The sequence below is a fragment of the Lepidothrix coronata genome, unplaced genomic scaffold (assembly GCF_001604755.1).
Source record: "Lepidothrix coronata isolate B3197 unplaced genomic scaffold, Lepidothrix_coronata-1.0 Scaffold101, whole genome shotgun sequence".
NCBI classification, from domain to species: Eukaryota; Metazoa; Chordata; class Aves; order Passeriformes; family Pipridae; genus Lepidothrix; species Lepidothrix coronata.
The window spans coordinates 2,575,691-2,589,436 of NW_016690281.1; the positions used below are offsets into that span (position 1 = coordinate 2,575,691).

General features: G+C 51.7%; 1 protein-coding gene across 1 annotated transcript; it reads right to left on the minus strand.

Annotated features, from left to right (window-relative positions):
• Positions 1–2,461: 2,461 nt before the first annotated feature.
• Positions 2,462–13,217, minus strand: DRG2 (developmentally regulated GTP binding protein 2). The gene is made up of 13 exons (XM_017823220.1): positions 13,101–13,217; positions 11,551–11,711; positions 10,300–10,389; positions 9,124–9,184; positions 7,959–8,049; positions 7,500–7,572; positions 7,268–7,358; positions 6,948–7,045; positions 5,986–6,062; positions 5,252–5,340; positions 4,347–4,405; positions 3,868–3,921; positions 2,462–3,778 (listed from the first exon to the last, which is right to left on the minus strand). Exons 1-13 carry the CDS (start codon positions 13,162–13,164, stop codon positions 3,692–3,694), a joined length of 1,095 nt encoding a protein of 364 aa, XP_017678709.1. The 5' UTR covers positions 13,165–13,217; the 3' UTR covers positions 2,462–3,691.
• Between the last annotated feature and the right edge of the window lie 529 nt (positions 13,218–13,746).

A 13,746-nucleotide genomic window follows, 5' to 3' on the forward strand; every position in this document is an offset into this window, starting at 1 on the left:
CACTGGGGACCATTTTCCTGCAGTGATGGAGCCTGTGGCTCTCCCAGATGCGAGGGCAGCAAGAGCATCCTGCTGCAGCACCCGAGCCGGGAAAACCTCCCCACTTCCTTCTCCTCCAGGCAGGCACGTCCCCGCCGTAATGCGGTGGGTATTTATTATGCTGATTCCTCAGAACTGCGAGGGCTTAACTGCAAATTACAATCAATAGCCCCAATCCCCTCGGGGCAGCTTCATCATTTAGCAGGCGCAACCAGAGGAATTCAAAACTATTTGCCAGCCATAAATCCTCCTCCCCGCAGCCCTCCCGAGCCGGCCCCGCGCCACCCGATGGCTGGTTGGGGTGACCCTTGTCAGCATTTGAGACAATTAAGCTGTCACTGCGGATCGTGACTCTTATATACAGCCCCGAGCGGCACTTGGGGATGTCACCGTGATGGGGTGAGGGGAGCTGGCTGAGCTGAGCCCGCCGCAGCAACCGCCTCTCATTGAATTAAATGAATGTATTTGGAGGCAGAGTCGCTTTTTATTACCTTGCAAACGATTCCTGACTAAATTAATTTATAAGAAGGGTGTTCAGCCAATCAAACCTGCTTGATTGCCTGGAACAGGCATTTTAAAGAGAGCACGCCTGGGGCCGCCGCTGGTTCCAGAGATGGAGGGTGGCTGATGGGCTGCAGCGAAGCTGATCCGCCCTGCTCCGCACCTGGAGTGCTGTGCTCAGCCAGGAGAACGGCCCCGGGGATGGGGCAGGATGAGCACAGCCCTCGGGGAAGAGCAGGAATGAACCTGGAGACGGCTGGAAGAGCAGGGGAAGGGCAGGAGCTGCAGCACAGAGCATCAGCTGCACTGTTTGAGGGCGGCTTTCTCCAAGCATCACCCAGCCAAGGCTTCCCTCCTACGGCACAGAAATGCAGGGTGCTGCTGTTTTGGGAGCAAATCCACAGCTTCTGCCTCTACCCATCCTCCCAGAGAGAACAGCCCTTCCCTAAACACACAACAAGGAGTCTCTGAGCACATCTCCCTTCGGCAGCTCCCCCACGGAGCTAAGGGGGGGTCAGGCTAATGCATAGAAACATCACAGAATCACCACAGAACCGTTTGGGTTGGAAGGGATCTTAAAGCTCATCCTGTTCCAAGCCCCTGCCATGGGACACCATCCACTAGCCCAGGTTGCTCCAAGTCATGTCCAAACTGGCCTCAGATACTTCCAGGGATGGGGCAGCCACAGCTTCTCTGGGCAACCTGTGCCAGGGCCTCCCCACCCTCACAGGGAGGAATGTCCTCCTAACATCTAATCTGTATCTCCCCAGTCAATTTAAAACCAAGCCCTTTGTCCTATCACTGTCTGCTCATGTAAAAATTCCCCCTCCACCATTTTAATAAGCTCCCCTTAAACACTGAAATGCTGCAAATTCTGTAAACCTCAGGAGACTCCAGTACAACCCCAATGCTGGAGCAGATTCTCCCCTCGCCCCTTGGATCTTGCCTCCTCAGGATTCAGAGATGTCCATAGAAACCCACCCCTGCACGAACTGCAACGTTTGCAGCTTTTTAACATCAGTGCAGAACAATTAGGGAAGCGCCTGGAAGAAGGAATACTGCAATTAAATGGTGCATTTTCAAGTGCAGCTATAAACTCGCTGCCAAAAAAGCTACTCTCACTGAAAAAAGAAGTTGGCTTCTTCTAGCTTCACTATTTTTACTTCATCCTCATTCCAATTTTAATCATGGATCAGTTCATTTTGAACAGGAAAAAATGCCCATTTTCCTAAATGAGGCTAATTAGGCAGAGGGGGTTTTAACAATATGCTAAAATCAATTTGGAACCCAAACACAATGAGGTAGCACCAACTACCCAAGAATAGGAATTAGCAGGTAAAACTGTGCATTCAGCCTCACATCAAGCACCTCCCCAGCTCCCTGCACTACCTGGGCTGAGGATGAAGCTCTGTCAGCAGTTCTGGCTGCCCAGCTCCATGCTGAGCCTTGGCAGCCTCCAGAATTTTGAGGGAGAAGTCAGAAACTCAGGGACAAAACGAAACCAAAAGTCTTTGTGAGGGCAATTCTGCCTGTGTGACCTTCACAGGAAATGGGAAGGGTGAGTTAATGTGCTGGAACAGCATCCCACCCAGCTCACACCAGGAAGGGCCTGCTTTCCACTGCCAGCTCAGGGATAATGTGGATAATTTGGAGCTCGTTCCCAACTCGCTGCCTCTGCATTCAGGGTTTGCTCTGTGCTCCAGCTGTGAACAAAGCCAGGAACAGGGAAGAGGACTTACAGAGTTCAAAGTCACCTTCTTAGCTTGTGTGTATAACATCTATTTATCTCCCATCACCAGCCTCTTGCAGGCACTTGACCTTCTACTCCCCCCTACAACCTCCTGCGACAGCATCCAGGATTCCTCGGGTGGCTGGAGGTAAAACAGAGCGTTAGGAAACACACCAAACCATCCACCCACCGTTCACATGAAATAGCAACTTTTTATTTTCTCAAATAAAATAATCCTTCCATTTCTGCTCCATCAGGTTGTGAGGGGTGGGGAGGAGCAGGGAGGAGGGAGGAGCCCTGCTCAGACAGGTGTCACACCTGTCCTCACAGTTGCTCATCCACATCAGACCGAACCCTTTTCCAATGAAAGAAAATAAAAGCTATTGGCAGCTCTTAATCCTAGAAAGGAAGAGCTGTCCTCTATCAGGCACTCTGAATTATTTAGCAACGGTATTCAATGGAAAAGCATGATTAGAAAAATTCCAGACTTCTGATGAACAATATCCAGACAAGCAACAATGTTTAACAGGGCTGGCGTAAAACCCCATGGCATGGGATGGTACCTTGAGCTCCAAAGAGCTGTGACTGGAATTCAGGGGCATGGTTAAGAAGAACTCCAGCTTGGGGACTAACAGGCAGGACAACTCCTGCCCAACAGAGGAGGAAGCTCCCAGGGCAGCTCCTCGACGAGTGATATGCCAGAAGTGAATCCTCACTGCAGACTGTGGCTCTTGGATCGTACCCTGCTGCAGTTTGGCCAAGATAATCGTTCATTAACAGTTTAATTTCTCATCTCTCAGTACCAGTTGGACCAGGATGTCCTACAAACCCCACTGCAGGGCTAAGAGAGGCACAGAGTGCCAGGTTTTAATGTTAATTGAGGTGGGACCGTTATAAATTGGGGCTGTCTCGGCTGCAGATGTGTCCAAGGAGCAGGGGAGGGAGAACTTTGATTCTGTTTCAGATCAATGCTTAAATTAAGTGAATGGATGAGCAGCAAAGCATCAGCAATGTTCTCTCAGCCCAAAGCACAGGGCCAGATTGGTTGACACCAACCCAAACAGTTTCCTAGGGAGGTGAGCACGTGGATCCCTGTGCAAACCCTACAAGAGGAAGGACACTGCTGGATGTGGGAACTGTGTCCTAGAAGAACTGGCTCCCTTTTAATTTTTAAGGAACATTACTTGGCCTGAAACACTGTGAGATGGAAACCCATCTTCCCCATCCCCACCTGCAAGCACAGTAGCCTTGTTTTCTGCCTTCTTCCAAGAGAAGGAGCTTCACAGAAGCTTTCTTGGCTGTGGAACACGTCTCCCTTTTCCTTTTTCTTTATTTTTTCTTTTTTTGTGTGTGTGTGTTTTGTTTTGTTTCTATGTCAGTTCCAATTGCAGTGATTAAAGACAAGGCCAGGCACCAGCAGAGTTACTTCTTCACGATCTGAATGACATCCTCATGCTCCATCATATGGGTTAAGCCCACTCTTTGAGGGCTGTACTTTGTGCTTGTCCCCTTTAAAGCAAAAAGTGAGGAAAAGGATTAGGAGAAGCCCAGTCAGAGACACCTGAGGACAGGAATTCCATTAGCTGTCAAACACTTACCCACACCAAGGCATATTTGAACTGGCTGGCTAATGATCTGTGAATCCGATGGCACTGCAAGACAGACAGGCAGAAGGTGAAGTATTTAGTGGCATCTCTTTGCAAACAACTTTTTCAATATTCAGGAACTAAAAGACATGAAGGTCTGTGTCAGAAATTACAATAATGACTTTAAGAGCCAGTTAACAGCACTTGAAACAATACAGAACAGATACACAGGAATCACTAGCCCACAAAAATCCCCCTTCCACTGCTTCCATGTGCTTTTCACTGGGCTGCTTTCAATAATTATTGTTTAAACCTTGCACAGCAGCTGTGAAAGAAACCTGAGGCAGATAAAAATCAATCAAGGCAACAAAAGGAGAAGCCCAACTAAACGCTGACAGGTCCTGAGCTTTATGAAGCACAAATCACAGCAGGTCCAAGAGGAACCTGTGCCTTCTGCACACAGGGAAATGTAAAACATGCAGAAAAATTACCACATGCTCCACAGAGGCCCCTTTCCGTAGAATAATGGCATCTGTAAAGTCTGGTCTCTCTGTGGAGAAGCAGAAGGGAGGGAAAAAAGCATGGGATTTTCATCAAGTGTGTTCTAATATGCTGACTATCTCACATCACCCTGCACTTACTACTCCCAAATTCCTCCTCCCTGCTCCCACACTGAACAGGTATCCAGTGGCTGAAAGCATCAAATCAGTTCTCCACTACTCTCAAGTGCAGTTCCCCACACCACAGCCAGCAGCTTCCTCACAGCCCACCTGATCCAACTCCATCCAGACACTTGACTTACGACAAACAAAACCACCCAAAGCAAAACACACCTGCTCAAGGAAAACTAAACTTCCCCAGATTTCAATGCTTAGCAAGCTCAGAGAAAGTTCCTTCATCTCCCCATATCCACCCAAGTTCAGCTGTTCACAACCAACCTGGAACCGGTTATAGATGGGCCTTTATCACTGGGAGAAGCTATAAGGAGATTATAAAGCAAAAGGAGGATCAAAGGCACTGCCAAGGGCATGGGAATCATCAAACTGCTTGCAGTAGGATCAGGAAACTTCTTCTGGGTTGTGATGGGCTGAACTGTTCATCACAGCATGCATAACAAGGAAGAAAGCTGTGAACTTGCACACTTTATTTCCTTGTATCATCATGCAAAGACTTATTAAAATTCAGCTCTTGTAAGACAGAATAGAAGGGCTGTGGGGGGATCCACACATGGCAGGATTAGATGGAGCAGAAAGCTCTTCTCAGGAGCTGAAAGCTGGCGAGGGAGAGCATAATTCCAGCATTTTCAAGGCACAAGCCCCACTGGCAGCCTGTCTTTCTTTGATGAGTAGCAGCCTTTGTGCTTTTCAAACCTTCTGTTCAGCTCATGGTCACTTACGTCCTCGTTTCTTGGTATAGATGCAGGTAAGTGCCAGGTATTCCCAGAGCTTTTCCAGCAAGTAATCCAGGTTCAGTTTCATGCCACAGCTGCAAAACACCAGGAACATCTGTTGTGATTTAGAAATCCAGGAGAACAAGGTGAACTGTCTTATCAAAGTGCTGGGGAATGAGGAAAGAGTCTTTAATGAGGCCAGGAAAGGAAAAACACAAGGTGAAATGGCCTTAAGCTGAAGGCGGGCAGGGTTAGAGTAGATACTAGGAAGAAACTCCTTACTGTGAGGGTGGTGAGGCCCTGGCACAGGTTGCCCAGAGAAGCTGTGGCTGCCCCATCCCTGGAAGTGTCCAAGGCCAGGCTGGACGGGGCTTGGAGCAACCTGGGATAGTTCCACCCCCCCATGGCAGGGGGTGGAACTGGATGAGCTTTAACCCAAACCATTCCATGATTCTATGAAATAAAACAGGCTTCCAGAAGGGTGAGCAGCTTTGAAGCAGCAAAGCTCCATCAGAAATATCAGCACTTCTAAGGAAACAAGCTAGACTGGAGACAGCATGGAGAAGCCAAGCTGCCTGCCTCTCCAGGGGAAGAAAGTCTGGAAAAATCTGCACAGCAACAGTGCTTCTCACCCCAGCAGCCCTGGGAGAAGCCACTTTCTGGGAGAAGCTGGAGGAAGGGGTGTGAAATGACCCAGCACACCATGAGACCAGCACAAAAGGCAGTGTGACAGCTCCTACCTGATGACAACACTGTGGGGCCTCCGAGCAAGACGATCCACTTCCTCCATGGATATCTGGTCAATCTTGTTATAAACCTAAACCAAAGGGAAAACAACACAGCCCTTAGGAAGGCAGTTCAGCAACACTATAACACACGCACATGTAGGTATAACAAGGTAGTTCCAGCACCTGAAACAGAAATGCAGATCCTATCAGAGGATAAGCCAAGGCTCTCAGTAAAACCAACCGTTAAAATTCAGAAGCCTGAATATAATTTTTGGCCTTTTAAAATTCTCCCTTTGGGATGGCTTGGAACACATTCTCCCGTGGTTTTTATTTCATACAGACCCAGTGGCTACAAACAGAGCCGTTAAGAGAACTCTGGCACACAAGGGACCAGCAGTGGAAAGCCGAGCACAGAGCTGGCAGCAGGGGAATTGGAAGTTCCACACGTGGGATCAAACTCCCAGCACCAGGACTGGCAGCTCCACTGCTCCAGGGCAGCATCAGCCACAAGAGGGCCCAAGGAACACACACAGCACGGCTGCATATCCAAAGCTTATAAAAAAACTCCCCGCTGAGCCATTTTCCACCTCTTAAACCTCAAATTGTTATTGTTTTAGGAGCCAGGAACAAGGGCATGGAGTGATAGGACTAAGGGGAATGGCTTTACACTGAGAGGGCAGGGTTAGATGGAATAGTAGGAAGAAATTCTTCCCTGTGAGGGTGGGGAGGCCCTGGCACAGGTTGCCCAGAGAAGCTGTGGCTGCCCCATCCCTGGAAGTGTTTAAGGCCAGGTTGGACAGGTCTTGGAGCAACCTGGGATAGTGGAAGGTGTCCCTGCCCATGGCAGAGGGGTGGAACAAGATGAGCTTTAAGGTCCCTTCCAACCCAAACCATGCCGTGATTCTGTGAAGATCCAATGTTTCTTCTGGCAGAGAAAGGAGATGCTGGATGTAACAGAAGCCCAGGATACTCACATAGAGGCAAGGCATGTAGACCCTGTTGCCTACAATCACATCAATGAACTCATCAGGGGAACAATCCTCTCTGAACAGGACCTCAGCATTGAAGATTTCTGAGGTGAACATTGTCAAGGCCCAAATCCCAACACAATTCTGCAACCACTGCGAGCCCCAGGCTGAGCTCCCTCAGGAGAACCAGCACCAAAGTGATACCAAGGCTGTCCCACAGCAGGAACCACTGGAATCATGACCTGCTGATGGCTGTCCCACAGCAGGAACCACTGGAATCATGACCTGCTGATGGCTGAAGGGTCTCCTGCTTCAGGAAAGGATACTGTATTCATGGAGGATGAGCTGCACCAGCTTCTCGGAGCACTGAGTCAACGTGACAGTGGAGTTGAAGGAGATACCTCCACCCTTCTTGGGCTACGGGAAGCAATGAAGCAACATGAGAATATTCTGCAAAATCATCAGCCCCCCTCAGCCTGTGCAACATGAGGGGCAGCACACAGTGAGCTGGCCTTTGAGCAGGCAGCCAGACACCTGCAGGAGCTCAGGAAGCCTCACCTTGAAGTAGATATTTGGTTTGCTTTTGTTCAGCCGGATTCCTACAGATTCCAGTTCTTTCTCCAGCAGGGCCCTGCAGGGACACTGCATGTCAGTACCTGTGAGGCTGAGCACGGCCAGGTGACACCCAGACCTTTTCTCTTTCACTTCTGTGTTGAGACAGCCCTGCCAAAAGTTTTCACTACAACCTAAAACCCACCTAATGCAGGCCAGAGTCTGTGGTGGACATCCTGGTTGACATTCCCATCTCTGACAGCCATCCTGTGGCAATGATCCTTCAGCTGAGAACCTAAGCCAGTCAGCTATGATGCTTCTCATAGAGTACAACCTCCACCTCATATCTAATAGCTTAAGCACTCATTCCCCAAGTGCTCTCTACAACCCCTCAGGGAGCTGTGGCACATTTCCTGGGCACATGGGAAGCCCTAAGACCACCCCCCTTGCCCAGCACACACTCACCTCTGCACCTCCCCCTTGGTGGCATCCAGCATCATGATAACAACATCTGCTGTCCTGGCAACAGCGATCACCTGCCGACCTCTGCCCTTCCCTGGGGAAACAGCAGGTGGATGTGCATCAGCAAGAGGAAACAGCCATGAGTTCTATGACAGATGGGGACTCCTGCCCTGTGCAGCAGCTTGGAAGCAAGGAAAAGGGTCCTGCAGGGCTGCCCTGGCTGCAGTCAATTGCTGGGGCCCTGGCCCAGGCAGCACAGAGCTCACCCACAACAGGGGCGTGGGCCTGGGACACCTGGGCAGAGGGGTTACACTTTCTGGTCAAAAAGGAGAGAGACCTTATTAACCAGGCCATGCTCCTTCAAAAAGAAACCATTAGGAGATATTCTAAAGTTTCCTAAGGCATCTTCTGGCACTGATCTCTTCTCTCTGGTGACCAGTGACCAGACTCGAGGGAACAGCTCCCCCTGTGTCAGGGCAGGGTCAGGTTGGATCTCAGGAAAAGGTTCTTCCCCCAGAGGGTGGTTGGCACTGAACAGGCTCCCCAGGGCAGTGGGCACAGCCCCAAGGCTGCCAGAGCTCCGGGAGTGTTTGGACAATGCTCTCAGGGACAGGGTGGGATTGTTGGGGTGTCCTGTGCAGGGCCAGGAGCTGGACTGGATGGTCCTTGTGGGTCCCTCCAAACTCAGGATATTCCATGACTCTATGATTTCCTAAGCTGTCTTCAGACGTGCCCAGGCAATCAGGACAATGACAATGCAGAGAGACAAAGACAATATCTCTTCCCAGAATCAGGAGTCATGGGAGGACTGGCAGGAATTCAGGGAATTAGTCAAATGAGGTTACTGTTTAGCTGTAATTCCCCCCTCCACCTCTCCAGCATCTTTCTTTAGATTTCCTCAGTACCGGAAAACAGATGAGCCAGATAACACCCAGGCAAGGAGGTGAGAAGTGACTGGCTGGCTTTTGGCTCCCACCTCCTTCTGCTACATATAGACCCTTATGTCAGCTCAGGGATAGGAATTGTGCCTCACATAGGATCAAGGACTCTAAGATTTGGAAAGCCAATGTGGGAATTCTTGGCCCAGGAAATCTGCGAATGCCTGAGACACCCAGGGGCACTGCTGAGGGCAAAGCCCTCCTTTCCATGAACACAGAGATGGGCCAACCTTGTGCTGCTCCTTCAATGATTCCAGGCAGATCCAGCAGCTGAATATTGGCTCCTTTGTACTGAAAAGGAAACAGAAGGATGGGAAGTTGAAAGCTTTTTGCAGGGCACCTGAGCTGCCTTGAAAGCCCCGAGCACATGCTGGGGTCCAAATCCTGTAGAGAGTGGAACTGGATGGAGCTGGCAGAGCAGGGGAACTCTGCACAAAGCTGATATCTCTGTTCTGAGGCAACTTCCAGAGCACTGCTCCACTATCCCAGCTGTGCTCAGTGCACACAGCTGTATGTGTGGTCCTGACCCCCTAAAGCCTCCCGTGACTGCAGCTGGACAAACCACCAGGAAAAAGCATTGCAGTCTTGTTATCCTGAGCTGGTGAAGAGGAAAGGAAAGGAAAAACAGCCCATACTTTCTTGGTCTAATGAGAAAAGTCAGTAATGAGCAAGTGCCACATCTCCTACTGTGATGGTTCAGAAATATTCAGGTGTGTTGCAGGTTTTACAATACCAGGGGAAACACAGGAGGTTCCCATTCCTCAGATCTGCAGGGCATTGGCTTTCAGCTCACAGCTGTGCTTGGATGTGTTACACTATTTATGTCCCTTTTCACACCAATACAGCTACTTTCATTATTTAACTCCCCTTTCCACCCCGAGCCAGATTTCCTCACTACTCTTGGACACTTTTCAATTTGATATCCTTTATCATTTGCTTTACTGATGGATGCTTAGGCCACCACCACCAAAACTCCTCAAGGACAGGAGGAGCTGCATTTTGTTTCAGAATTGACCACAGTACAAATTGCCTCTTTTAAAGTTTCATTAAAAACAAATCTGTCAAGGTTTGCAGCCATCTGGTCACTGGCACCGACAGCAGTTATACAAACTTCAGTTGAGCACTGTTGTATTGCTCTGGTCAGTCAAACAGCAGCACACAAATCTTGATCAGGCAGTCAATCCTGAAGAGTTATGGAGTTTAGGGAAGAGCTAAATCAGCACTGCAGGCTGCAGAAGCTCTGAAACCCCAAGCACTCAAGATCTCCCAAAGCTTAAAGTGAAATTAAGCACAGACCTTTGGATGTCTCTGCTCCTTAGTGGCACACATAGAACTGGTGCAAACACACACTTACATAGCTGGGTTTCCAAACACTACTATGCCAAAGGGAGGAGAATCCCACTTACCTCTATGACTCCTGGGATACAGGTCAGTGTGGTGAACTCGTACGACGCGGCTTCGCTGGCGGTTGAGGTCATTAAACTCAAAAACGTGGACTGAAAGGCAAGAGATCACCACCACTAGAGACAGGCAAGTGAAAAGGCAAAACAAGTGACACCAAAGGGCTCCTCAGCCTGTGAGAATTATGGCTGTTCCAAGGGAGTGAGGTGGTGACACTGTCACAGAACAGAAGTAAATCCTGTACTCCCCCCCTTCTCTCCTCAGCAGTGGTGGGGCTGGGCAAGAACAAGTCTCAGGCCGTTACCCCAGAGCACAGACCATGGAATCAGAGAATATCCTGAGTTGGAAGGGACCCATCAGGATCATCAAAGTCTAATTCCTTGTCCTGCCCCAAGAATCCCACCCCGTGATTCTCCACACAGATTAAGGAATGTTTCCCTAGCTCCAACTTTCAGCTCCCAGAGTACAAAAACCTCCTCTGAATTCACGGCAAGAAGGTCAAAGATGAAGAAAACATGGATATCAGGTTGCCCAGAGAGGCTGTGGCTGGCCCATCCCTGCAAGTGTCCAAGGCCAGGGAATTGGAGCAAACTGGGAGAGTGGAAGGCATCCCTGCCCATGGCAGGGGATGGAACAAGACCATGGAATCATGGAAGAGTTTGGGTTGGAAGGGACCTTAAAGCTCATCTCATTCCAACCCCCTTTCCATGGGCAGGGACACCTTCCACTAGCCCAGGTTGCTCCAAGCCCTGTCCAGCCTGGCCTTGGACACTTCCAGGGATGGGGCAGCCACAGCTTCTCTGGGCAACCTGTGCCAGGGCCTCCCCACCCTCACAGGGAAGAATTTCCTCTGTATGTCTAACCTAAATTTCTCTTCTTTCAGTCTGAACCCATTCCCTTGTCCTGTCACTACAGTTCCTGATGAACAGTCCCTCTCCAGCTTCCCTGGAGTCCCTTCAGATCTCCACACAACCTTCCCTCCTCAGGCTGAACATCCCCAGCTCTCTCAGCCTGTCTCCATAGCAGAGGTGCTCTAGTCCCCTTATCAACTTTGTGGCCTCCTCTGGACTTGCTCCAACAGCTCCATGTCCTCCTTAGGTTGGGTGCACCAGACTGCACGCAATATTCCAACCGGGATCTCACAGGATGAGCTTTTAAATCCTTCCAACCCAAACCGTTCCTTGGTTCTGTGATTCCAAATCTGCTTTGCAGCCACTGCAAACCACAGGAGCCTGGAAACACAGACCCTGACTGACCTTGCCCACGGAAGGAAACCCGATCAGTGCCACGCGGGCATCTCCCGATTTCATCACATCGAAGCCCTCGCCCTTGGCCGCCGGGGACTTGGAGGGTTCCAGCAGCTGAGCTCTGTACTTGGCAAGCTTCGCCTTCAGCAGCCCCAGGTGGTACTCAGTGGCTGGAATGACACAAACACAGCAGAAAGTTGCTGGTAATTCACTTCTGGAAGTAAGAACCTTCCTAAAAGTAGACGCTGTGGATCTTGGTCAATGTCTTCACCGCTGTCGCTGCCCCCAGGGTGTTCTGTCACCTTTTGGGACACTGGGCATGGAGAGGAAACCTTCCAGGGACTGCACAAAGTCAGAATTGAGGGAAACGGCCAAAAACTTCCCCAAGTGAAAGGAGCAAGGCAAAGGGATAGCAGGTGCAGGAATGAAGGGCTGAAGGGAGCCAGTTCAGGAGGGAGAGACCAGAGTGGGAAGAGCCACTCCTGGGAAAAGGCCCCTCTTCACACATGGTCACATTCAGCACTCCAAAACCACAGGATTATCTTCCCCTGCTCTTGACAACTTTTAGAGACACATTTAACTCAGAGCTCATGTGTGGCAGTGCTTTTCTGCCTCATTCTTAGCAGAACACCTGAATTCACACCTGATCCAGAAAAAATTAAGGCAGTTGTTTCCCTCTGTAACAGCGAAGGGCATCAAACCAGGAGCTTACAGGTTCTACTGATTTTTATTTCTACTATTTACTGCAGCCTAAAGCCCCCCCCCCCAACCTCCAGCAGCAGCTCTGGCAGAATCCGTGGGGGGGTCAGCTCTCCAGGCCCCTCTTTAAATTAAAACATTTAAACACCAGCTCAGGGACCCCCCAGCAACAATTGTGGGGCATGGGGCAGGAGAGGGTCCCACCCACCCTCCCTCCCATCCCCAGGGCTCACTCTGCTCCTCAACCTGACCCAGCCCCCAATACCCCCCCATCCAGCTCCCTGTGCCCCCAAAGCTTCACAAACCACCCCCATCCTGCCTCTGCCACGGCCCTGACTGACACCTCTTCACATGGACCCCCTTTCAGCCCCCCATAGCACACAACCCCATCTTCCCTCGCCTCCCCTTCCAGTCTCCCCACAGCCCCCGGTCACTGCTTTCCCCAGGACCCCCTCCCAGACCCCCATAACTCCCAGTCCTCTCTTCCATCGTACCCCTTCCCAGCCCCCCCATAACCCCCAGCATATCGCACCCCCAGCACCCTCTTCTGGACCCTCAGCCCCTCATAACCTTCAGCCCCCACATCCCCACCCCCTTTCCCCTCCCAGCCCCCCAAACCCCACCTGCTCCCCCAATCCCTCATACTCCCAGCCTCCCATAACCCTTAGCCCTCTCTTCCCCTGGACCCCCTCCCAGCCCCCTCAGCGCCCCCAATACCCCTCACTCCCCTAACATCCCATCCCCTCATCCCCCTCACCCTCTCCCAGCTCCCCCATCACCCTCACCCCACCTGCCCCCCCGCCCGGGCTGTACCCGCCCGCCGTCCCCGCGGTCCCCGGGCGCCCTCCCGCGCCCCTCACCTTTGTTCTTCTGCGTGCGGGCGATCTCCTTCTCGATCTCCGAGATCTTTTCCAGGATTCCCATGGCGGGCCCCGCTCCGCGCCCGCCGGAAGCGCCGCCGGCCCGGCCCGTCCGTCCCCGTCACGCGTCCGGGCCGGCCCCGCGCCCCGCGCGCTCCGCCCGCGCCCCGCGCCCCGCAACGCGCGTTCCGCCCGCCGCCACCGCGAGGGGACCCCAGTGGGCGACACGGGTCGGGGGGACGCGGGCGACAGCGAGAGCCACCCGAGAGCCGGGAAATGGGACTGCGGAGGGAGCTGCTCTTAGGAAATGTCGCAGGAAGCAGGGGGTGTCGAGGGGAGCCCTACGCGGGGCTGCCCCACTCCTGCTCCTCTGATTACGGTGGATCCTGACAGGAGCTGGAGCCAGGGCGGGGTCGGGCTCTGCTCCCAGGGAACCAGCGAGGAAACAAGAGGAAACCGCCTCCAGGGGAGGTTCAGGTTGGGCATAAGGAAGAATTTCTCCATGGAAAGGGTGGTCAGGCACTGGAAGGCACCACCCCCTGCCCAGGGAGATGGTGGAGTCCCCATCCCTGGAGGTGTCCAAGGAAGGACTGGACCTGGCACTCATTGCTCTGGGATGGGGGACAAGGTGGGGATCGGGCACAGG

Coding starts and splice junctions, on each gene's coding strand:
- DRG2 (XM_017823220.1), bottom strand. CDS start 13,164: ATGGGAATCCTGGAAAAGATCTCGGAGATCGAGAAGGAGATCGCCCGC. Junction 9,185..10,299: donor GTATCCCAGGAGTCATAGAG/GTAAGTGGGATT, acceptor TTTCCTTTTCAG/TACAAAGGAGCCAATATTCA. Junction 6,063..6,947: donor TCTACATGCCTTGCCTCTAT/GTGAGTATCCTG, acceptor CCTTTGGTTTAG/GTTTATAACAAGATTGACCA.